This window comes from Gracilinanus agilis, chromosome 1 (assembly GCF_016433145.1).
Source record: "Gracilinanus agilis isolate LMUSP501 chromosome 1, AgileGrace, whole genome shotgun sequence".
NCBI lineage: Eukaryota > Metazoa > Chordata > Mammalia > Didelphimorphia > Didelphidae > Gracilinanus > Gracilinanus agilis.
Genome location: NC_058130.1, coordinates 392,127,501 through 392,154,780, shown reverse-complemented (window position 1 = coordinate 392,154,780; position 27,280 = coordinate 392,127,501). Strand labels below are relative to the sequence as shown.

Here is a 27,280-nt window from a genome sequence, read left to right as displayed (position 1 = left end):
AAGAGAATGTATACATAATTTGTAATGATCCTATACTCTTCCTTCCTCTTAACTGCTGATTGAAACACACTATTATCAGATATCACTCGAGGACCCCCAAAATATATCAAAATCAAAATGTCTGCTAAATATTACTATAAACATTAAACAATTATGATGCTTAAAAAAAATACAACTCTCTACACAACAAGTACATCATTTAATTCTACAGAATAAAACATTTTAACTATGGAAAAAAAAAAAGAAAAATTTCCCCAATTTATGTTGGTTACTATTTGCTTATCTTGACTACCAAGTACTAAGAATTAAAACCTAAAGACCCACTTAATAACAAACTTATTTGGAAACAACTCACTAATCCACAAACAGCAAATTATTTAATTACATTCTCAAATTTCATTCTAGGAGACTGAAGTAGCAATGCAAATTTAATATCTCTCTAGGATCTTTAAAAATTCTTTTTTTCCCCCCTTAGCCATGGCTCATGACAGACTAAAATAAGTCAAATTCAACAGGATCAAATGTAACATATGTAAATGTATTATATGGTCGTTTACAAAATCAACTTTATTAAGTACTGGATGGAAGAAATGATGAAACAAAATTTCCTGTTAAAAAAGACCTAAGGTGGGTAAACACTAGAAACTTTCCGAGTTAGTATAGAAATAAAGCAAGAATGACTCCTTTTAGAATTTTAGAAATGCTAACAATAGCAATAAGAAAAAGAAATCAAAATGTATGAAGATCAGCAAAAGCAAAATTATCTTTTCTTGATGATGGCATAATGGTTTACTAAGAAAATTCTGAGGTATCTATAAATTAAGACAATAGCATCAGTAAAGTAGTAAGACACAAAATAAATCCACAAAAATCAATACCTATACAGTAAGTACAAAATCCAGGAGGCAAAAATAAAAAGGGAAGTTGCATTCAAAATAGCTAAAAAAATGCATAAAAATTTTAAGACAATCTATTAAAGTACACTCAATACCTATTTAGCAATAAATACAAAACAGTTTAAACAACAACTTTTAGTATATGTGCTGCCAAATCCTGCCAAAATTAACTCACTGAATTAGTGCTATATCAAACTGCAAAAAGGATACCTTGGAAGTGGGCAAATTATTAACAAATTTTGAAGAAACAAAAGAGCTAATTAAGAGACATAAAAATGAACAAAAAACTACTTCTAGACGTGTGTGTGTATAATAACAGTAAAAAGCATAAATAACGGGGCAGCTGGGTAGCTCAGTGGATTGAGAGCCAGGCCTAAAGACGGGAGGTCCTAGGTTCAAATCCAGCCTCAGACACTTCCCAGCTGTGTGACCCTGTGTGACCCCCATTGCCCACCCTTACCACTCTTCCACCACGGAGCCAGTGCACAGAAGTTAAGGGTTTAAAAAAAAAAAAGAAGAAAAAGCATAAATAACAAAATTCAATAATCCCTTAAAAATTAATTAAGAAATTATTCCTTATCTGGCTAGAAATGCTCAGAAAACTGGAAAGCAATGTGGCAAAAATGAGATTTAAAAAAGTATCTTATATCACATTTCATAAGAAATTTTGAAAAAATATATGACACAAATGTTAAAGATGATATTAATAAAAAGCAGACTTATTTCTCACAGCTATGAGTTGGGGATTGAATTCTTAACCAACAAAAGATAGAGGCAATTAAAACTAATTATGATTATATGAAATTGAAAAGCTTTTGTATAGAGAAATTTAACATAGCAAAGATTTTTTTAAGTGTTGGGGAATGGGGAAGTTTTATAACAAGTTTCTCTGATAACGGTCTTGACATCCAAAAAAATAGAGGAAACTAACAATGATGTACTGCCAAAAGCATATTCCTCAATTAATGGTCAAAAGTTATTAACAACAAACTCTCAAAGCAACTGGAAACTATTAAACGCATGAAAAAAAGTACCCAATCACTATTAATAAGAAATAAACAAATCAAAATAAGCTGGGGCATCATTTTATACCCAGGAAACTTAAAAAATGCAAGAAAAATGGAAGAGTCGATGCTGGAAGAGATCAGAAAAAAACAATTAGCAAACAGAAAACAAGTATTTACCAAGCATTTACAATGTGATAGGTGCAGTGTGAAGTCTCTATTCCCAAGGATCTCATTCTGATGGGAGTAGAAAATATACCAGGTAAGTAAAGAGTAGATAGAAAGTACTTTCAGAGTGAAGGCAATGAGAAATGGGAGGAAACCGATAAAGGCCCCTTGCAAAGAGTAGAATTTTCTACTTATTAGGATTACAGCATGTTGAGGAGGAAGGTAAAGAGTGAGAAAAACTGGAAAGGTTGGAAGGAGAAGGGCTATAAAGGGCTTTAAGGCCAAAAGACTTTATATTTGCATCTAGAAGTAAGAGTCACCATAGTTGCTGAGTAAGAGGTGCTGACATAGGGGGCAGCTCAGTGAATTGAAAGTCAGGCCTAGAGACAGGAGATCCTGGCTTCAAATCTGGCCTCAGACACTTCCCAGCTGTGTGACCCTGGGCAAGTCATTTGACCCCCATTGCCCACCCTTAACACTCTTCCACCTAGGAGCCAATATACAGAAGTTAAAGGTTAAAAAAAAAAAAAAAAAAAAGAGGTGCTGACATGGCCAGATCTATACCTTAAGGAAAAGCAGAAGAGTGGAGGAGCATGAATGGAAGTAAGGAGAGACTTTTGAGACAAGGAAAACAATTAAAAGGATATAGTAGATAGAATCCAGGCAAAAGGTAATATGGGCCTGAACTAGGGTGGTGCCTGAATGAATGGAGAGAAGAGGATTTACGTGAAGGTGGATTGTGGTATGAATGCAAGAAGAAGTAATATCAAAGTTGTGAGTCTGGGTGACTAGGAAAATGAGAAGAGTTAAGTTAGAAAGAAGAGTGGCTTTAAGAGTGAAGATAATGAGTTGTTTTGGACATGGTGGATTTAAGTTTAAGAATTTCAGCATTCAAAAACACACAGAACATTATGGGTAATGGCATATGACTTTTAGTTTTGAGATATCTAAAAGGTGGCAAGTGACTATGGCTCTGGAGAGAAACAGAAGCTGGATATAAAGATCTGGGAATTATGGATGAAGAGACAAAAATTTAAGGAAGCTGATATGAATATTAAAAAAGAAAATATTGTGAAAAGAGGGTCTAGAATAGAGCCTTCAGGACCCCCACTATTAATGGGGGTGGCATGTATGAAGATCTAGCAAGAGAGACTGAGAAAGAGTAACCAAAGTGCTTTATATACTTACAAAAACTCTGCGAGAGAGCTACTATTATAGAAAATTTTATAGAAAATGAGACTAAAAAAGGTTAAATGGCTTGCCCAGAGTCCCACAGCAAATAAGGGTGTGACAGGAGACTGGGATGTGGGTCTCCCTGATTCCAGGAACAGCACAGTATTCATTGGCACCCCCTTATGGCTCTCAATTAGGATTTTTTTTGGTCCAGGAGGACAACAGTTATCAGCAATGTCAAAAGTGGCTAAGAAGGACGAAGATTGAGAACAATTTGGTTACTGGCAATTTTAGAAAGGACAGTTCCAATGGAATGATCCAGGTCTGCAACCAAAATGCTGAATGTTAGTAAAGAAAAGGGGGGGAGGGGGGAAGCTCCTAGTGAACATGGCTTTCTCAAGGAGTTAAGCTCTAAAGGGGCAATAGACATAATGAACTATGAGCTATGGGAATAGTTGGAATAAGCAAGTTGGTTTTTTTTTAAAGGCTAGGGAGACATAGGTATGCTAATAGGCCATAGAAAAGGGACTGAAAAAAAGGAGATTAAAGATTTTAAAATCTTTAAAAAAAAAAAAAAGGAATGGGTATGGTTGTAATTGAACACTTATGCCATAAGAAATGACAAACAGGATATTTTTTAAAAAATTGTAGACTTGTATGAATTGATGCAGTGAAGTAAACAGAACTAAAAGAATAGAGTATACAATAACAGAAATATTATTCAATGATCAACTATGAAGGACTAAATTATTATCAAGCAAAGCAAGGACCAAAGCAACTTCAAGGGATTCATCATGACAAATGCTATCCACAGCCTTAGAAGGAACAGTTATAGAGTATAAATGTAGATTAAACCATATTATTTTCTTGCCTCATTTATTTTGTGAGCTTTTTTCTTACATGTGCAATATATGTCTTCTTTCACAACATGAGGAATAAGGAAATTTGCACTGCATGATAATACTGCAATAATCTATATCAGATTGTTTACCACCTGGGGAATAGGGAGAAAAGAAGGTAGGATGAGAATCTGAATCGCAAAATGTCAGAAAGCAATTGTTAAAAAAAGTTTCTACATGTAACTGCCAAAAAAGCAAAAGGAATAGAAAGTTAAAAAAAAAGGAATATAGATGAAATCATAAAAACCACTTCTTCAGAGACAAAAGTAAAGAAGATATTGGGAGAAGTTAGCCCAATGTCATGAGAAAAGCAGAAGAGAAAAGATAAAAATGGCCTCAATGTCCTGATGAAATATGAGAATTTCTCAGTGGAGAAGGTACGGGAGTTGAGGAATTTGTTTTTTTTTTTAATAATTTTTTTCTGGGTTATACATATATTATCACACAAAACATATTTCCATTTATTTATTTTTATTAGGTGAATAATCTTATAAAATGAAAACTCCTAAACAAATACCCAAACAAACAAGTGATAAATCATGTTTTCAACTGCATTCCTACTCTAACAGTTATTTCTCTGGAGGTGGATAGCACTCTTTTTCATAAGTCCCGCAAAATGGTTATGTTACTGTTAGTAGTAAAGTCTATCACATTTGATTGTTCCACATATTGCTGTTACTGTGTATAATATTCTCCTGGTTCTGTTTATTTCACTCTTCATCACTTAACATAGGTCTTTCTAGCTCTTTTTGAAATCATTCTATTCATCATTCCTTATAGCATAACAGTATTCCATCACTGTGTTCACAATCAATTCCCAATTGGGGGACATCACTTTGGTTTCCAATTCTTTGCCACCACAAAAAGAGTGGCTATAAATATTTTTGTACAAACAAGTCCCTACCCATTTTTTTAAAATTTCTTTAGGATACAGACATAGTGGTGGTATTACAGGGATGAAAAGGTATGCAATCTTTTATAGCCCTTTGGGCATAATTCCAAACTGTACTCCGGAATGGTTGGATCAGTTCACAAGGGAGTTGAGGAATTTGGAACAATTTCTGTTGCAAAGAGGAAAAAGAATCAATTAGGGAAGTATCAAAATATTGCCCGAATCCAGTGAGGGCCCAGTTTAGATTATGTAACATATATTTGTAGGGGACCCAATCAGAAATTCTGTGATTCTCTAGCTCCATTCAGGGTCTTGTGAATAAAAGCAAAAAAAGGTAGATGGTTTTGGTAAAGATAATCAGTAACTTGGCAGAAGTCAGGGGATTCAAGATTAGTAGATATTACAATGTTACCGTTTCACCAAAAGGTAGAGAGAATAGTTAGAAAAGGGTGATGGCCTACAAAAACACTGAGGAGTAGAGGAAATGGAGAGGATGAATATTGGAATTGGGGCTGTAAGACATTTAGAAATGTGTAATGATAAATTCACATATGTTGAATTCCTAGATATAGATCAGTGGTTCCCAAACTTTTTTGGCCTACCGTCCCCTTTCCAGAAAAAATATTACTTAGCCCCCTGGAAATTAATTTTTTTTTAATTTTAATAACAATTAATATGAAAGATAAATGCACCTGTGGCCATCACCACCCCCCTGGATTGCTGCAACACCCACCAGGGGGTAGTGGCACCCACTTTGGGAATCATTGATATAGACAAAGAACATTGTGGGTAACGACAAAAACAAGGATATGAACTGTATCTGTGTATAGCACAAGTGAAGAGTAGATTGTAAGAATTGAACAGGATTCAGAGAAAGGATAGTTGAGGGAAGAGCAACATGTTGAAATCTTAGTATAAAGACAGGCATTGGAGTAGAAAGGATAAAGTAGTTGGGCTGAGCTCCCTGAGGGAGGAAGAAGAGGCACTGTGAAGTAATCCAACTATACTGTAAAATAAGATGAAATTAAGAAAAACCAAAGAACTAAAATATTCATAACCTTAGCTCCAAAGATTCCACTGACTTCCTTAGGACAATCCCAGGAGGACAATCGAAAAGTCTCATATGCACCAAACTATTTACAGCAGTACTTTTTGTAGAGGCAAAGAACAGGAAATAAAGTAAATGGTGACTAAATGGAGAATAGCTAAATAAATTATGGCATAGAAACGTTATGGAGTATTACTATGCAGTAAGAAATGATGCATATGCTGAATAAAAAATTAATTTCCCCTCTAATATTACAGCATCCAAGCCTGATCCCAAAGAAGAGACGAGAAGACAACTACTCACCCCTCCACTTTCTTTGAAGAGGTAGGAGACCATGGGTGTGGAAAACTACACTTAATGTCAGTCTTTTGGGATATATTGATTAGTTTTTGAAATTTTTGTTTTCCTTTCTTCCTTTTTACTCTTTATTAAAAAGGGATGACACTCTCTGGGAGGGGTGGAAGGAGAGATACAGTGGAAAATATAAGTTGTTATAAAAACAAAAGATTCATAAAAGACCTAAGAACTAATGAGCTGATATGATTGTAAAAATAGTAGCATGTTATTGAACTTCATTAGTAGAAGGAATATTCAATTATGAATGGCACATTTTAGAAAGGAATGGAGTACTTATTCAAAGAAGGACAACCAGAATGTGTAAGGAGAAAACCATGCCACATTAAACATAGTTGAAGAAACTGGAGATATTGAGCCTGGAAAAGGTACCACTTGTATGTGAACATATACCTCTTCAAGTAACTGAAGGACTGAGCTGTAGAAGAAAAGAGGATTACACTTGTTTTGCACTGTCTTCGAGAATAGACCTAGAAGCAATGGTTGGAAGTTAGAGATCGATCTTAGTTGCAGAAGGAAAATTTTCCTAACATATTAGAGCTATCCAAAAGTGGTATAGACCACCTCAGGGAATGGTTAATTCTCCACTGCTGGAGACAGAACATTTGTCCTTCATTGACAAAGTGAAGGTCAGGTATAAGACCTCTTTAGTCCTTTCCAACTTAAGATTCTATAATTATAAAAAACTAAGACTAAAGTTTTTTTCACATTTACTCACACGTCAAAGACATGGCAAAGTAGTAACATTCTTTCTAATACTCTAAAAACCACACCTAATAAAGTGAACTAAAAAATAAATTTTCATTAGAAGTAATCATAAGTTCACTACTTTTTTTAGAATAAAATAACAATTTGTATATAGATGAAGGGAAAAAGGGTAACTCATGGGAAATGAGTAGATTTAGGGAGTTAGGCTATTTGAAGGTACAGGAAAAAATCCTTAATAATATTTGTAAAATATCATTATTTATATTATTACAAATTTCCTAACGACATTCTTATATAGTTGCATTTAAGCTATATTCAATGTAATCTCAGGGTTCCAAGAAAGTATCTGCAGTAAAGTACTATCAGGAGAAACATTTTATATAAGCATCTTCTAACAATTTCTAGATTCTATTAAAATAACTTTTTTAAAAATTTTTTAATATTAAAATCCAGGCATGAATAAATACTAAACTAAATTCTGCAATCTTCAACATTTAGAAGTCATTTTCCCAGTACATCATTAGTATCTCAGTTTTTAAAAAGAAAGGGGGAGGGGGACAATTAATAGTACAGGAAATGCATTCTAAGATAAAAGTCTTTGTTTACTTTTATTCTAAGAACAGGTGAATAAAGTTTTTGAGGGTTTTTTGAATCAATTACTAGAAACTACAATGTTCTCTACAAAAGAGGCAAAGTACAATGGTATGACTATACTATGGTTCAGATCTTACAGCCATTATTATTGGCTCAAAAGAACTCTCCTTAATCACATTCTTAGATTCAGAACTAAAGGAAAAGGAAACCAGAAGAAAAACCCTAGGGCTTTAAAGCCATTAAATAGTACTTCCTTTTGAATAAGGTATGTGATTAAGTTGTTAATTTAAGATAAAGACAAGTATTTTATATAAGCTATTATATGGTTCAAAATCATGCTCTTTAAGATATTTTGAACAATGTTAAATAAAATCTAGAAGGTATTTGCAAAGCAAGTAGAAATTTGCATCTACTACACCTAAAGAAAAGAGATAATTTCCTCCAACTTATAGAATATATAGATATAACAATATCATGTATTTTTATAATGTGTTCAACTTTTCTACTTTTAGACCAACTATCATATTGCTTTAAATATCTTTGCAAATAGGGGAAGAGGCTTCCACCATGAGATATATATCCAAAATTTATCTACCTTGTCCAAAACAACATAATTATTTAAGAAAAGAAGCATAAATTTTATCATAGGCCTCAAACTCACACCCCAGGATACTGATTTTTTTTCCCATTCGTTACTTACACACATATATAAAATTACTCCGAGTAAAGATATCAAAGAAAATATTAGCCAAACTTCATGTAAATTCTTCGGCACAATAATAGATGCACTACATATTTAACTATGAATTTTAAGTGTTGACAGTAATATTTACACAAAGGATGTTACTGCACTTAACAATATTTATGTAACTCACAATTTAGTTGAATATATCATAATACAAAAAAAAGAAGCAAATATTCATCACCTAAGTATATATATTATTCCTCATTCTGTTTTAAGGAGATTTGTCATTTTTTACACCTTAAAACCTTAAAGATTAGATTTTTAAATACTTGCAAGCAGAGAAAGAAGGCAGATAGAACCCTTTCTGAAAAGCTGTCCAAAAGAATATCACTTACAATGACATTTCTGAGGGTGTTGGAGCAATTTCCCACTTAAATGTGTTGTTATTATTACAACTGCCAAGAATTCAGGCTGTCCCAAAAGTTGTGGTGCAGCTGTAAGCTTTAGAAGCTCAAAAATTGCACTAAGATTTTTGGGACACCTTGTATTTATCTATTGGGCATTTATAGTATATAATTTTTATTTTCAACAAAGCACAAGTGAGTGTAGAAGCACAACAAAAACCTCAACAACATAAATTTCTAGTTTTCAAAGATCTTTCAAAGATATTATCTCTTTTGAACATCATAGCCTATGGGGTAGGGAAATTAGGTATTATTCTTCCCATTTTACACGAGGAATCTGAGACCCAAAGGTTTGACTTATTTTACACAATCAATAAAAAGGAGAGTCAGAACTAGAATCTAGAAACAACCCCGCTTTCATGGCTCTACAGGGTTCTCCATAATATATTATACTTCCTTTCCTAGATACATGCAATATTTTAGAACAAGTATCATCTACAATAGTAGATCAATCGGCTGACTTGGATAACATAATGTTACCTGAGTTGGGAGATGTGATGTTTAAGAAACTGACATTTATTCCTACTTTAAAATGGTTTCTATGAGTTACAAAAGTCAGTGAAAATTTTCAACTTGAGTCAATAGCCAGTCAAATAATTTTTTTTTCTCCATGCTAAAGCAAGTTTTACCAAATGTCCAAACAAGGGGCATCCTATGTACTAAGCTCCATTAGCTGTGCTATAAAATGGATGACTAGATTTGGCTTCTGAATAGTGTTAAGAGGTGGTCATACCCCTACTGCAGTGACACATTTAAGTCAAAGTTATGGGCTTGAATTTCTATTTTAGGGGAAAGGTAAAACATAAACAATGCTAATTAGTAGTTTTCTAAGTCGATATATGACCATAGGAATCAATTACTATTTGCATTTGACACCCCTAATACAGAAAAATAGTAAGAATACTGGGCTTAAGAGACAGAAGACTCAAGTTCAAATCCTGTGTTATTCTCTATCTATATAACCTTCAACAATTCAAAGTCTCCATCTGTAAGATGAGGACATAGCCTTGTACTTTCTACCCTCAAAGGGCTACTCTGCAGAAAGCTCTTTGTTAATTATAAAACAGTGGAAAGAGTTCTGGGCCTGGAGTCAAGAAGGTTCACCTTCCTGAGTTCAAATGTAGCCTCAGACACTTACTAGTTATGTGGCCATGGGCAAGTCACTTAATCCTGTTTGCCTCAAGTTTTCTCATCTGTAAAATGAGCTAAAGAAGGAAATGGCAGATAACTACAGGATCTTTGTCAGGACAATCCTAAATGGGGTCAAAAGACTGAAAAATGGCTGAAAAACAGCAACCACTCAAACTCCCAAAACAAAAAAAGACGATTTTGCCTGAGGCATCAGAGGAAGGCAAGAACAGTCTTAAATATTGCAAATGACTGAATCACTTTTTTGGGGCAAGAAAAAGAATGGACAATTACCTTAAACCGTAGGCAATATTTTTCAATCTTTTGGTGTTGTTCTATCACTTTTTGTTTATTTAAAATACTCTAAATGCTCTGAAAGTATTACATAGGATTTTAAAAAGTAAAATTAAATAAAAAATTTTATTTTGAGAATCTGGAGGCAATTTCCAAACATACCATAAAATATCTGGAGAAAACTTAATGTATTATAAGAGATGAAAATCACTTGCTCCTAGGAATCCAGGGCCTCTTAAATAGATACTTCATTCATCCTCAGCACTTGTTACATTTATACTTAATTTTTTTTTTAACATACAAATTTTTGCTTAGTGTTATCTGATTAGGTCTGTTGCACTTACTGGCAGAATAAATGTAGCTCTTGATTGTAAGATGCCAAAGTATTTAAGTTACCCTACTGGGCCCAAATTGTTCAAGTTTTTAAATGTATTTGACACCTCATGGAAAAAAATGAAAACATTTTTAAAGACTTTTCACATTTCATCTATAACATTTGCATGAAAATAAAATTTCTAATTCTTTAAATTTCATTTTTTCCTGCTTATTTCCTACCTGAAGTCAAAACATTGATATCACAATTAGCTGATGTGTAAGGAAGTATCCCTGTGGCTAAGCAGCAGAACTGTGGAGCTCATAAGACTTTTTCATGCAAACACCCTTAGTAATAAAGGAAGAGAAATAAAAGATGTAAACAACAGTTTACAATGAAAATGCTTTCCAAAATTTTCCAAAAGGTGTCACAACCCTGACTTATACAATACCACACTTTCCTAAGCAGACATTACACAATATAATAATAATATTACACTTTTAAAAATATGAATAGTACTAAAAAGGAAAGCAAAGGTGTCTCATTGATGGCATTTTAAAACAAAAAAAATTGGCAACATAAACACATATTTTTTGGCTTATTCAGTATTTACCTATGTTAATATAATAGCCTGAACTGTAATTATTAGTTCTAAATAGTTATTTAAAATATTTTAATTCTGATATGGGAATGATGCAATCTGTGATAGAAGCAATGAAAAAATTAATACTAAATATAGCAAAGGTTAGTCAATTCAAATCATTCGATTTTACTAAGTTCAGAATCCATAAGCATATCAATAAACCTATAAATAGAAAACTAGATCTCAATTTTACTTTCTTTTCAGATGAGGGAGATTAGGTAAAGACAATGCATTTTACGTTACAAACTACAATTTAATATTTTCAAGCATCATTTTTTAATTCTATCAGATCTTAAGAAATCTTTAACTGCCTGGCAAATGTATTTAATGGTTAAATATAATAATTTTGGATATTTTAAATAATTCTTTTTTTTTTAACTCTTACCTTCTGCCTTAGAAAAAATACTATGTATTGGTTTCAAGACAGAAGAGCATAATGAGCTTAGGCAATACAGATTAAGTGGCTTGTCCAGTCACACAGCTAGGAAGTATCTGAGGCTAGATTTGAGCCCACGACCTCCTATCTCTAGGCCTGGCTTTCAAACCACTCAGCCACCTAGGTGACTCCTTTTTACCTAATTCTTTAAAGAATTTGTGACTTTTAAGTATTAACCAACTATTCTGACATGCCAATTACGTCTAGAATTAAAGGACATAGCTAGATTTTCTTTTTGTCCCCCTTAAATGATATGCCAAAAACAAAAGGGAAGACATTTAAAAGGAGAGAAAAATTAAGGGAGGGAAATAGCAGAGGAAGTAGTTCAATACATAATGGTTGCATATTAAAATTTACAAATTATTTTACACGATTGTCATGAAGTGGGAACATTTACTTTCCAAGGCACACTTCTTCACTTACCATGAAAAAATATGCATAGAACAAGTGTTAAGAAAAAAATGACTATTTAAACAATTCTTTAAAGTAGCAATAAAACAAATGACAGAAAATCCAACAACTCAGCAAGAAAAATGGTTATCTCATTAAAAATATGAATATTCCAATATACTCAATGAATTTTCAAAATGCTTCTTTGAGAGAAATGAATTAATGAAAACACAAGCCAAGTGAATATTTAATAATCTCTGCAGCATAAATAGCTTGGTACTTTAAATATTCACAGTTAATTCTAAACAAACTATGCCCTTCTACCTTCAACTATCATAAAAGTATGATTTTCTCAAACTACATACATAGCCTTTGGGGATATCCGTGTCTTCATTGTTTCCAGGGTCGTTTTCTAAGTGTTGTTTAATTTTATCTTCTAATCCCACAGCATCTGCTCCTTGATACTGGTCGATTCTCACTTTGTTTCGAAAAAAGAGAAATGTGGGTGTTGCTGATATATTGTTGGTGGCAGCTGTTCCCTAAAATTCACAATTTAGACAGTGTTATGAATTAAAATCCTAAAAACCATTCAGTATTCATATTACCTTTATAAGTGCAAAAAGCTTAATTAGCAAGAACTAAAAACATGTATACAAAAGATTAGGCTTCATTAAAAAATGCCCTTATTCCAATATACAAATTAGAACTAAAAGTTATCTGTTCCAAAGAGATGCCAAACTGAAAAGTTTCCCATAGCCTTAAATGTTATTCCTGCTATCTCTTCAAAAAAAGTTAAAGGCATTGCCATCACAACATGCTATACTGGCACCTAAATTATACCCAGAGAGCTAGAGAAAAGCCCTCAGCATATAATGAAAAATGATTTATACATAGTTGTGGACAAATATCACATAGCTTTGATATCATTAAAATGTACATATTTGTTGTGATTTCTGACTGGTGGACTAGTTTAATTTTATTGACTAGTTAACTCTATATGGAGAATCTCTTATTTTACAGCTAAAGATGATAGCCAACTACCTTATGTACCATACTTTGGTCAAAAAGGGAGATTAGAGCACAACTGAATAAAACTTAGCAATCATAAAGACTAAAAGGAAAAAGAGCAAAAGAACTAAAATTTGCAACAGCAATTAGTATGAACCTTTTATAGCAAGAAAACAATATCGACAAATGAAACTAAAAAAATAGTCATCTTGAGATTTAATATCTGAGGGTATACTCAAGTATCATGAAGACAAGTCTTTATAATATATTACTTTGTAAAACTGAAACAAAGATTTAGCCAATAATCTACTTTTAAAACCTTTATCTGAAAAATAAGCTCATTAAAAATGTTCTTTCTAGGTCAAAAAATGCTACGGTTCAAAAACCTATATTAATAATTAAAAGTAGATCTAGAATGAGCATTTAACAAATACAGAATGTTTTCCTTTGCATCTCTTCATATCTAAAAACCAAATCAAATTTTCATATCTAGCAATGTATGTAAGACATAAGATCGGTACTGTTTTGAACCAACGGAAGCTATACGTCAGTATTTCAAGTTAAAGACTGAAATTTATTTTTAAGATTAAGGAGTCTAGCTTCTCTTCCAGAAAAACAAAACTTTTCATTTTAGTATATCCAAGGAGAACTTCTCCTCAATATAAAAAATACAAATGCATAAGTTACATAAGCATTGGGCTATTGTGTTCAATCTAGCTAATCAACTACAAATATACAGTGATTCAATGAACAATATATCTCTTACAGTCTCTGCTTCATAGATACATAGAGAAGTTATCAGTTTAACAAAAGAATTCTAACAGGATAATCCTCTAATATTTCTATTACTTTAGCCACATATGTTCCTCAGTTTTAACATCACTGTTCTGCAAACTATTATAATAATCACTAACAAATTTCAAAAAAATCATCATTAGAGAAGATATAAAATTAAAATAAGAATTAAAATTTGACACTCAAGCACAGCTTATGAAAACTTTCTTAAATAATGTGGCTATATAATAATAGTACCTACTGTTTTAGTCATCTTCAAAAGAATACCATATAACGAAAAATAAAAGTGTGAAGGATGATAGGAATATAGCTGAATATCAAACTGATTCTTGAAAAAACTAAAAAGAACCACAGACTTCTACTTACCTGGCACTGATGAACATCCACTTCCAAAAAAACTGCCTGTGGATACTTATTGCTCAGAGCATTGAAAGCTGGTGCTATCCGTAAACATGGCCCACACCTGTTTAAAAATGAAGAAAGAAAATATATCTAACAAGAACCCCACTAAGGCTTCAATTTTTACTAATGTTGTAAAAAGTGAAAAAAGATAACATGGTGCTCTGGACAAATTTTAGCTAAAGTCATAAACATATGCTATATTCTAGTCTGACACTAATCAGGTTAACTGGCTATGGGCGAATTGCTTTCTAATCCTGTTTCCTCATCTGGAAAAAACTTTTTATCACTTAGCTTATAGAGGTGTTGGTGAGGTTCAAATGTATGCAAAAGCACTCTGCAAATTTTATAGCACTATCTTAGTGTCAGATGCTATTATCTGCAAGACGAAGGTCATATACATACATGTACAGGGGTACAGTGAAGAAAGCATTTTGTGAATTCTAAAGACCATAAAATTATAAGATATTCTATACCCATTTATAACACTTGCATCAGATCTGCTTTTATTCTAAAATTCCAATAAAATCTCAACTAAAATTTCAACTTTTGCATGTTAAAATTAGACCTAAAGATATGACTTCAATTCTGAAATTCAATTCATAAAAACAACAAAAAATAATCTGCTGATAACTGTATGTGACTGGATAATGTCAATGTCAGCCAACATCTAATTTGCTAATACTGTACTAAATTTTGAGAACAGGATGTTTGTTGGCTAACTTAAATTCATCTCAAACATGAAATACTAAAAATAGATGGTACTGGTAATAATAATTCACTGTATCTTGCAAATTTTTTTCCTATTAGAATTTTAGCATTAAGAAGTCTCTTTTGGCTAAAGTACACTAATGAAGTAAGGCTATTATTAACTCAACTTTACATTTTAGCCACATAAAAGTGAAGACCCCACATCTTTGCTCATGCTGATTTTGAAATTATTTCCCTTACTCCCTCTACCTTTTACTCCTCAAATTTACCATTCAAGGCTCAGTTATGATGGTATCTCCATTAAGCTTTCCTTGATCTTCCCCAGACAACTCAATTTAACAAACTTATAGTAAGCCTCTACTATTTGCAAGAAACTGTGCTAGACAATGTCTGTGCTAGACATTGAGGAAACAAGGAAGAAAAAAAGGCAAATTTTATTCTCAAGTAGCTTTTAATTTAGTAGGAGAAACACAATACATGCACAAACAAGTATAAGTAGATTCAAATGGAGTAGATGGAGAGACTCCAGTACTCTAGGAAAAATTAAGGAAGGAGTAAACTATTTCACTTGAGGGTAGGGAATTTAAAGGTGGAGGGAATAATCATAAGGCAAGGTTTTGTTGGAAGAGCTAACATCCAAGCTAAAGCTCAAAGGAGAGAATAACATTTTAGCTAATGGAGATGAAGAATAAATACATTCCAGGCATGAGAAATAGTCTGCACTAATGCAGAGAAGTTGAACAATTCAAGGCAAAATTGGAAACAGTAGCCCAGTTTGGCTGAAACTTCTTTAAGAAAAGTAATGTGAATTCTGCCCTTGGAAATTTCCTAGTTTTGTGACTCTGGGCAAGTCACTTAACTCTCATTGCCTAGCCCTTACTGGTCTTCTGCCTGGGAACCAATACACAATATTTATTCTAAAACAGAAGATAAGGGTTTAAAAAAAAAAAGGAAAAGAGTAATATGAATAAGTCTGGAAAGACAGAGTAGAGTCAAACTATAGAGGAGTAACACCCAAGGAGTTTGTGGTTTTTATACTAGAAGTAACTGGGAGCCATTATAGTTCTTAAGCAAAGAAATAACATGGTCAAATTTGTACATAAAGGTTATTCTGGCAGTTTTGTGAAGGATGGACTAGAAAAAGGATTAGGTAGATGGCCTAATTCAAATAAGAGTTAGTAACAGTCTAAGTTAATATCTCATTTATGCTGCTATTAGAAAATAACACTTTAAATAAAATTGTTTTTTGGGTGATACATTTTGGTAAAAACCTTTGTGACTTTAGATAATCATTTATATGCTCTGGTTATTTCCTCATTTGTAAGAGAAATGTTGGCCTAGATCAATGATCTTTGGCACATATGCCAAAGAGGGCATACAGAGACCTCTCTATGAGCACCACATGCAGGCTCCTGGCTTGGCCAGCTGGGAGCCTGGCCATGCCCCGCCCACTTCCCCCTCCATGAAAGAAGGCACTGGAATCTCCCTGAAGAGCTCAAAGCCTAGCCCTAGGACAGGGCACACAATGTGGGGTAGGGGAAGGTGGGGGATGGCATGGGAGTCCCTAAAAAGTTCCAAAAGGTTCCCATCACTAGCCTAGATTATCAAAGTCATTTCCAAATTTAAAATGCAAAAATTGTAGATACGTTTGAACTTCAATTTTGCATTTCCTAACTCCAATTGATTTTGTCAATATTCTCCTATTGACAAGTCGGAAATCCTGAGATGGAAAGAATCTTAATTATAATCAAGTGTAAGCTCTTCATTTTAAAGATAAAAAATTGTGAGGCCAAGAGTTTTTAAATGATTTGTTCATGAAACAGAGTAGTAGAGGGAGGACTAAAACATGTCTCCTCTATCTTAAAGTTCAGTTTGGTGCTAAACCATATTTTGCTCTCTTCTAACAAAATGATTTCCCCTCACATTTGTGGGATGAAGTTAATTTTAATTCTCATGTTTGCATATTGTTTTTATTATTCATTTTGAATTTAATCTTTACCTCTAACACACATATTTTCATTGTATCTAAAAACGAGCAAAATTTAACATCTCACTCTCATTTTGTAGTAATTTGATAGTAAAAATAAAATATAAAGATCGGACAGTAGAATATTAATTAATGAGAACAATGGAGAATCTTGGATGCAAGTAGGCCACAGCATACTACCAAAAATGACTTGCAAATAAGATATAATGTAAAGATATGTTATGCTTGGACAAGGAGGTAGACCAATTAGTTATATTCAACTAGGAATAACAGTAGGACTTCAGAGCTACATTCTGAAATACTCAAGAAATGTTAAAAACACCTAGATGAAGGCAGGTCCTCCATCAAACAAATATATTGTGAGTTGGATGAGAAAGTACATATTAGAATTTTTAGATTGTTTACAATAAAGTCCTACTAAAGAAAACACCAACAAGATCATGGATTCATCAAAGCCATTTTTTAAACAATGTTGTGCTATTAGGCTAGAAATTTTGAAAAGGATAGTTTTAGAAAAATCTGAACTTATATGAACTGACAAAGTATAATGAGCAGAATCAGGAGGACAATTAATGCAGTAACAATACGGTAAAGGACAAACATTTAAAGACTTATAACCTATAACCTTGATCAAGATAATGGAACTAACCAGATCCAGAGGACTCATGAAGGAAACATGCTACCTACCTCCAGATAGAGAGGTGATGACATTTTTTTGGACATGAACAATGTATGAATTTGTTTGCTTAATTATACACATTGGTAATGAGTTGGGTTTTTTGCTTTCTCAATCGATGGGGAAGGAAAATTGGAAATGAGGAAGAAGTAGAAATATTTACTATTAATACTAAAATCACCGGTCCTAAAAGCAAGATGGTTTCTTGTATAAACCTACAATAGTGCACTAAAAAGAGCTCTAGAGGAATGTGAAAATGTACTGTTCAAATCTCAAACTCCTTAATTTACTATATAACCTTGGACATGCACATAAATTCTTCAAGCCTACTTACTTTCTGTTATATAGATGTTTTGTTTTTCCACTATAAATATTTATAGATTACTCCCGCTTTCTGAGAGATCTCTTGTAACAGCGTGAAAAAGTTAAGTAAAACTAATTACAGTGACCTCACCTAAAAGTGCATGCAACCTTTCACATCTGATGCACAGCACCCCTTGCCCTGACTCAATAGACAGCTATTTCTCTCCCTCCAATCTCCCATCTCACTGAGGGGAAACACAACACCCCCCCCACACACACACACAGAAAAAAACATTTTTCTTGTAAACAAGTATGTATAGTCAAGCAATACAAACTCATTATCTTTCTCATTCTGCAGCCTAAATCCATCACCTATGACTGTAATAGAAGCTGCTTTGACATTAGTTCTCTGGAATCAAGAATGATCATTGTACTGATTATAATTCTTATAGCTTTCAAAGTTGTTTGTCTTTACAGCATTATTATATAAACTATTCTAGTTTTGCTCATTTCACCATCAGTTAAAAGTCCTCAAAATATTTTATTTTATAATACTAATGTTAAGAATACAAATTGTTCTTTCAGTTCTGTTTACTCTCAAACACAGCAAGACTTTCAAGTCTTTCCATTTCTTATGGCACAACAGTATTCTATCACATTCAGCTATGCCTCACTGACTATGCATCCTCTAGTTTTATAAAAGTTCCCTTTCTCCTTTCTTTGATCTCTTTTGGGTATCAACCTAGCAACAATATAGCTATGTCAAAAGGCACACACTGTTTAGTAACTTTTGTGTATAATTCCAACTTGCTTTTCTGAATTCTGAATTCTGATGATCCAACAACAGTGCTTAGAATGACTGTTTTCTCCCAGCTCCTCCAATAGTTATTTTCCTTGTCATTTTTGCTCCTCTGATAAGCATGAGGTAAAATATCAGAATTGCTTTAAATTCAATTTTTTAATTAATAGTGTTTTGGAGTACATTTCATGGAACTTTAGACAGCCTGAGTTTCTTCTCTTGAGAACTTCATGTTCATTCCTTAGTCTATCTATTAATTAGGGATATATAAAAGGAAAAAACATGACCCCAAGAAGTTCATACTCTAACAAGGCAGATATCATGTATGAAACTGGCTTCCAGGACAACATCTCCCCTACAATTTATATGGTCTTAGAGACTGCTGAGAGCAGTGATGACAAACTTTTTTGAAGGGCGGATGATGTGAGAAATGTACTCAGGTGTCAAGGGAGAGGGTTGTAATCCAACCCCTTCTCCCTATGATTTTCTAGTAACAAATTCTGTTGAACTGTGTTGGAGTGACTGCACGTGTGTGCCCACCGAGAAGGCTCTGAGTGCCTCCTCTGGCAGTGCACCAAGGGCCTAAAGCTACAAATAATGCACAGCGAGTTTCTCTGGGACCCTGAATAAATTACTTCTTAGTGTCCAGAAAACCCATTAATATTATCACTTATAGATTATCATTGTTCAACATTAGTAAAGGGAGCAGAAGGATGACTAAGCTATCCCCTATACCAAATGAAATAACAAGTCTATAGAAAGGAATTTTAAAAAGTATTACCACTACACTAGCTCGCTGTGTATGTGTGCAGTTGTGTATGAGACAGAGCTACAGAGACAAAGATAATAACAGAAAAGCAAACAGAAAAAGAGAGACAAACTGAGACACACGATCAGACAGAAATAGGTCAGGCCTGAATCATTAAGACATGATAAGGAAACCGAGACCCTGGCACTGGCTTACTCTCAAGATGACAGAGTAGTAAGCAGCTGAGCTGAAGCCTCACTTCTGACCCTGAGCAAGTTCCTTAATCTCTCAGTGCACCTAAGACTATAAAATGGGGAGGAGATATCAATTCACTGGGAGTTCCAAGCGCTTATATAATCATAGATTCAGTACAAAAATGAGGAAATAACTTATCAGTGTCCCCAACCCTTTGAGATAATAGTGGCTTACATTTACAGATGTTGACAGAGTTTTACCTTAGACCAGAAAACTACAGTCAAACAGGTCACATGATATGCTAATATCTCACAACAAACTAAAACAAAGCCAGAACTTAAATTCAAAAGCTTGCTCCTTAAGATCAAGGACTCACTTCTCCTTTGTCTTTTTATTCCCAGGAATCTGTATAATGTCTTGCCAAATTATAGTCCACTAATATTTACAAATCAGAATTAAAAGAAAAATTTATTCCTGTTCTAACTGAAAGCAAAAATTCTGTTAATTTAGCTTAAATAAAATATTACCTAGAAAATTTTTTAATCTGATTATATAAATGAAAAATAATACTATTGTGCTAAAAAAATGATTAAAGAGATGACTTCAGAGAAACTTGAGAAGACCTGTATAAGCTGATACAGAGTTAAGGAAAAGAACCAAAGAACAATATATATAACAACTTCATAGAAAAAATAACTTTTAGAAAATGAAATATGATCACTCAATGATTAGCCATGATTCTAGGGGATCCATGGAGCATGCTTCTCACTTTATAATAGATAGGTGAGGTACTCAGGACACTGATTAAGGAATTTTTTTTAAATGGACAATATGGGAGAACTTATTTTGCTTGACTATGAATACTCATCTTAAGGTCCCCCATCCCTTTTCTTGTAAGGAGATATAGGAGTAGGGAGTGAGAAAATATTTTTTGTTCATTGAAAAAAAATTAATTTTAAAGATAAATACAAAAAAAAAAAAACAAAATCTGTTAGGATTAATTTAATAGTCTTGATAGGATAATCTTAAACTAGACTCCCTTCAGAATTCTTAAATCACACATTTAGAGGTGGCTAGTAAGCTTACTGGACAGAGAGCCTGGCCTAGAGACAGGAGGTCCTGGGCTCAAATATGAGCTCACATATCTCCTAGCTTATGACCTTGGGCAAGATACTTAATCCCAATTTCTAGCCCTTTCTGCTCTTCTATGTTGGAACTAATACTTAGTGTCAATTCTAATGGTTTAAAGAAAATCATAAATTTGGAATGCTTTAGTAACTATTAGTCCTATTCCAATAGGACTCACATTTTAATAGGACTTTCACTTGCACAAAATTCTCTACTCTAAAAATGAAATTAAACTTCACTCATACCTAACAAATTGCTAGTGGCAGGAAAAGAAGGAATTAAGCTATTTATAACAACTTTTTCATGCTTTGAAACAGGCAATATTACCAATGGAAGCCTCTCTTATCAGGTATTTCTCATGCTTTATTTATGTCCATTAAGATAAAGAGGTTAGGAAGCATTCTAAAAAGGATAAGTGGAAAAGTCAACACATACTCCCTATTCTTTCTCTCATTTTTGTCTCCTTCCAACTTTCCCTAAACTTCAAGAAACAGGGATACTTAAAGTGTGCCTTTCATCACAGTAAGCTACAGTATCTATCTAATATTCCTTTCCCAGATTAAAGGGTCAAATCTGAACTATGAAGAAAAGGAAATCTTAAATGTAAAAGAAAAAAGAAACAAATAAACCCACCATGACATTATAAGAATTTGTGTCTAAAAAGGAAAGGGGGAGGGGGAGTAGGAATACCTCAATGTAAAAACAAGGACTGGAAGGTTTAAAGACACTAAGGGAAAAAAAGAGATAGACCAGTGAGCACTGAAGAGTTAACCAACATATGGTATATGGGGTTTTGGTTTTTAAAAGATTATTACAAGGGTCAGCTGGGTAGCTCAGTGGATTGAGAGCCAGATCTAGAGAAAGGAGGTCCTAGGTTCAAATCTGGCCTCAGCTATGTGACCTTGGGTAAGTCACTTAACCCCCATTGCATGGTCCTTACCACTCGCCTTGGAACCAATACATAGTACTGATTCTAAGACAGAAGGTAAGGGTTAAAAAAAAAAAGATTACAAAAATGATTAATATGGAAATAGGTATTGAATGATAACACATGTATAACCCAGTGGAATTGCTTTTTGGCACTGGGAAAGGAAATGGGGAGGGAAAGAACATAAATCATGTAACCATAGAAAAATACTTAAATAAAAATAATTTTTAAAAGTTAACAAATAGATGATTTTATTCAGAAATTTTATTCAGAAATGAGAAAATAGATATTCGTGAAAAATCTACCAGAGAGAAGAAAGGTGGATGGTGAGACCTTGCTGAGGGTTACCAAGGCAGTTTTTTGTCATTCTGTTATTTTCCTAGGACATTTATCCTAGGATGTGACAAAGGATCCCCAAAATGTGTTAATGCTGATGAATACTATCAACTTCTGGAGTCATCTGGACACAACTAATGGGCACAAATAATACCACCAAAAAAGACTCTAGGTGATTAAAGATTATAAAGCCTTAATCCAATTTCATCTAAATTCCCCAGAGGACATCTTCATGCTTCCAGGCTCTAGGGTTCACAGTGTTATCTTTGATTCCTCATCCCTCTTATCCAATTAGCTGACAAACCTTGCCTAAACTATATCATTCTGAAACCTTCTCTACTCAGTGCTACGCCCACCTCAGTGCAGGTCCTCATCACTTTTTAGTTGGACTTTGGCAACAGCCTCCTAATTCATCTCTGCCAGAGTGATTTTCCTTAAATGTAACTCTGACCACTTTACTCTTCTACACAATAAACTCTAGTAGCTCTCTATTTTCTGTAGAATCAAATATTAACTTCTCTTTGGCTTTTTAAGGTACTTTACAACTTGGTCCAATCTATCCTTCCAGCCTCATAGTCTCTTCCTCATACTTTATAGTCCAACTAAACTTTCTCTGTTCATCATACACAACACTCCACTTCCTGTCTCCAAGCCTTTGCACTGGGCATCTCCTACATGTGACATGCATTCATTCCCCTGTAGCTTTTCCTCAGAGAACCTTTCTCTTCCTTCAAGATGAAACTCAAAGACCACCATCTACAAGAAGCCTTTCCTGATTCCCCCTAATGCTAGCACCCTCAACTCCCTAACTACTTTGAGTTTATTTTATATTTCTTATATGTTAATATATGTATGTCTTCCATGACAGAATATAAACCTTCAGAAAAAAAAGTTGTTTCATTTTATGAATTTATACTCCCCAGTACCTAGTATGCTCTGGTGATTAACGAATGCTCCTCCTTGATTTGAATAGTGATGAGGGACTTCTTCAAATATATAGACTGATGAGTCCTCCACCAGAGGATGAGCAGCTAATTATTTTCTCAGATTGCCTTACTGATAGGCAAGAAATGGAAGAACCAGCAAGGGGAATTTTCTGTATCAGTAGTGTCAAACTCAAATAGAGACCCCTGAGGCTGCATATTAACTTTGAAACCCACAAGTTAATATTATTGCATTCTATTTTTATTTTGTTAAACATTTTCCAATTACATTTTAATCAGGTTCTCTGTACTTGGGAGTTTTGTAGCTTGTGCCCTCAGCCTCTTCATGACTTCTCTGGTCTTCATGATATCCTCCAACACAAAAATCTAACTGCTGTCATTGTGTCTCTGTACAAACTGTTCCTCTGAAATAAGGGGTTGTCCCTCAAATGGGGAATGGCTGAACAAATTGTGGTATATGATGGTTATGGGATTTCTATATGAACTGGGAGAACCTCCATGAACTGATGCAGAGTGAAATGAGCAGAACCAAGAGAACATTGTACACAGAAAGTACAACATTGTGGAACAATCCAATGTAATAGACTTTGCTACTAGTAGCAATGCAACAAGGCAGGACATTCCTGAAGGACTTATTGTAAAAGAATGCTATCCACAATGAAAGAAAGAACTATGGGAGTAGAAATGCAAAAGCAAAACATATGACATCACTTATCACATATATATGATTTGGAGTTTAGGCTTTAAAAAAACCACTCTGTAGCAAAAATGAATAATATGGAAATAGGTATTAATTGATAACATTTGTACAACCCAGTGGAATTGCTTGTTGGCTGGAGGAGGGAAAGAAAATGAATCATGTAAATATGGAAAGATATTTTAAATAAAAATTTAAAAAAAATTTTTTTAACTGTTCCTCTGGTCTGGAATGCTTTCCCTCATTTCCATCTAGTAGAATTCTTTCAAGGTTCAGTTCAAAGGCCATTTCCTCAAGAGGTCTTTCCTAATTGTCCTAGTTACTATGTGTTCTCCTTCCCTACCTCCAAAACATTTTTGTAAATACAGTACTGGACTTTTTTTATTTGGGTACCTGTGGTATGTAAGATCCTTGAGGACAGAGACTGTTTCCTTTTTGACTTTGTATCCCCACATTAAACCTTACTAAATGATTGCTGAATTGTAGAGTTCAATTTTTCTGCTCAACCTTACAGGGCATAAGTAGTAATGATAGGCAAAAGTTGCAAAGGCAGGTCCTATGAGAAAAAACTAACATTTAGTACTAAGTGTAAAATGAGTTGTTTCAAGAAAAAGTGAGTTTCCCCTTACTTTAAGTGAAGGTAGAACTGCCTGAATGACCATTTGTTGGAAAGATATGGGAGGACTTACTACTGATGTGATAGGGCTGGATCAGATGGCAGTTAAAAATTTGAAAGTTTTTAACAAAGAATCACAAAATCACCTCCAAATTTGAGATTCTGTGATTCTATGTTAAAAGTATCTAAACTATTTAAGTTTATCTACATAATCAAGTTTATGAATGTAACCAAGGATTTCTTATGTAGAATTTCTAACCTGAAATATCTCAAAATTAATTTATAAAAGTCTTAATCAGTTTTCAGAAAAGATCGAAAGGCAGTAAAGGACACTGAATAATTTAATACTATTGAATTCACTGCTCAGTATACATAACATTCTATTAAATTTGAACAATTTAATTGCTTATGGGTAAAGCATTATGGAGGGCTGGGGATACAAATATTTTTTTAAAAGTTCCTTTCCTCAAAGTGCTTATCTTTTGTTAAATGTATTTCAGAACCTTATGGCACAAGATTTCTAATGAAGAATTATTCCCTCAGTAAAACAATTTTATCTCTAATCAAAAAGCATTTACTGATCTACCATTTCCTTTTCTCTTCACTGAACAAAAATGGCAGAAAATCATAGAATCTAGGAATTCTTAACTTTTTTGTGTCACGGAACCTTTGGGCAGTCAGGTGAAGCCTATGGACTCATAACATTTTAAAGTAAATATGATTACAAAGTAAACCAGTTATATTTAAATAGTTGTCAATTTTTTTTTTAATCCTCAGTTTAAACAAGTTTAAGAAATAAGACCTCAGATAAGAACCTCTACTTAGGGGGCAGCTGAGTGGCTCAGTGGATTGAGTCAGGCCTAGAGACAGGAGGTTCAAATCTGGTCTCAGACACTTCCTAGCTGTATGACCCTGGGCAAGTCACTTAACCTCCCATTTACCACTCTTCTGTCAATACAAAGTATTGATTCTAAGACAGAAGGTAAGGGTTTAAAAAAAAAGAATCTCTATTTAAAAGGCCATGTGGTCCACCTCCCATTTTAAAAATTAGGAAACTGTGGATCAAGGATATTGAGTGACTTCCCCCAAGGACTCACAATGAGAGATAGGATTTGAAAATAGGTACTCTGCTTCTAGAATCAGTACACTTTCCACTATGAAATGATAAAGAATTTAGTGTATCTGGGGGAAAAAAAACTGCTTCTTTTTTAAAACTTACCTTTTCCCATTTCAGTTTTGGCCAAAGATTATGAAAATTGGTTCTCTTAAAATATGCAGATACATCCTAGAATTTCAGTTTTATGGAAGACTCTGCATAAAACCTGATGAAGTATGTTACTGGGAAAACTCAGTTACTGCACATTGTGGTTACTGATAAATCCTTATTAATATTATAAGCATAAAATTCCACCTATCAGATGAGTCAATCAGCAAACTGACACTCATTTTACTGTTTGCTGCCAGCCCTGCCACCTAGCTGTAGGGGGCAGAAATATCTACTTCAGCTTTACTTATCCCTGACTCTCCTTTAAAGGCTGCCTCCCCTTCAAAACCATTAGAAATCTATTTCCTGAATTGGCAGGAATGGATAGGGAAATGACGTTCAAGATAAGTTTTATTTCAGTGACAGAAAATCTCTCTTCCAACTGACAGTTTTTATTATAGGATGATGAATTTGGAGCTAAAAGGGCATTAACATTTAGTATGCTTATGTGTAAAAAAGTCACCGAGGTGAAGAAAAACCTTTAAATTGCTTCATTAAAGCAGTAACATTGTTCTTTGAAGAGTTTATTAAAGATTCATCCCCTTTCTTACTTCGGTTGTGAAAAAACAAGTCTGCCTATAAATACAGATACCCTATCTTAGAATATCAACCTTATCCAATAATATCTAACTATTCTAATATCTTGGGGTTCCCTAGCTTCAATACTAGTGAAACAATTATACCACTAAATATACATTACTCTAGGTAGCTATTTCTTTGGTGCAGATATTCGAAAATTGAGCCTAAAAAAACCGATCAATACCACACATATACCAACTTTACAGTATGCATAAATACACATATAACTTGATAAAATTAATGGTAAAGAAAGAACATGTGAAAAGTAAATAAAATATACCATCAAGCACACTCCTAAATGCTCTTAATCATTTTTTTCACGTCATGGACTTTTTTGAGTTTAGTAAAGTCTACGGACCCTTTCCGGGATATTTTCAAATGTACATGATAAACAGAATTACAAAAGGGATCAATAATAATGAAATTTAAGTTTTTGAAATATTTTTAAAAACCAAGTTCACAGACCAAGTAAAGAAGGCCTGGCCTAAACCGCATCCCGAGGACCCTCCCCGCTAGGGGGCTATTTCGCGACCACCCCCGGTCAGGGGAAGGGAAGCCAGAGGGAGCCCGGGCCTGCCCCGGGAGCGCGGCCTCGGGCACAGAGAGCTCCAGGTGACAGCCGGCTCGGACCCACCTGCCCTCCCCCACCCCCCCAGGAGCGCACGGGCCCTGGCAGGAGCGGCGGGATCTGAGCGGCGCTTCCCGAACAGGGAGAGTCACGGTTCCCGGAAGGGGGGATCAGGCCCCGGGGCGGGGGGCTGAGGCCTAGTGGGAGGCTCGAGGCCCTGGAGCGGGACCGGGGCCTCACCCTCTCATGGTGAACTTGACCACAGCGAGTCGGGAGCCCGCGCCACTCAGCTCCGGCTGGAAATCCGGGTCTGTCCCGACCACCTTCACTCCCACCATGGTCGCGGGAGGGGCCTGCAGGAACCACCGGGTTCCGGACCGAGGAGGGAGGACGCCCGGGAAAGCGGGGACGAAGACACGCAGACGCCTCGGCGTCTTCTCCTCACCGCGACCGACGTGCCGAGTCACGCCAGGGACGGAGCGGGGCCGGCGGCCGGGCGGGGGCGGGGGC

At 34.5% G+C, this 27,280-nt stretch overlaps 1 protein-coding gene across 4 annotated transcripts in view; it reads right to left on the bottom strand.

Annotated features, from left to right (window-relative positions):
* TXNL1 (thioredoxin like 1) overlaps positions 1-27,247 on the bottom strand; it is a 50,047-nt gene extending 22,800 nt beyond the window's left edge. For 2 of the 4 annotated variants that reach the window (XM_044664608.1, XM_044664626.1), the window contains exons 1-3: positions 27,011-27,246; positions 14,259-14,355; positions 12,455-12,628 (exon numbers count right to left, since the gene is read on the bottom strand). In XM_044664608.1, coding sequence (XP_044520543.1) covers positions 12,455-12,628; positions 14,259-14,355; positions 27,011-27,108 — 369 coding nt within the window. In that variant the 5' untranslated portion in view covers positions 27,109-27,246. Of the gene's footprint in view, positions 1-12,454; positions 12,629-14,258; positions 14,356-27,010 lie in introns of all 4 variants that reach the window. The other 2 variants (XM_044664634.1, XM_044664618.1) reach the window with 2 other exon arrangements.
* Positions 27,248-27,280: the final 33 nt, after the last annotated feature.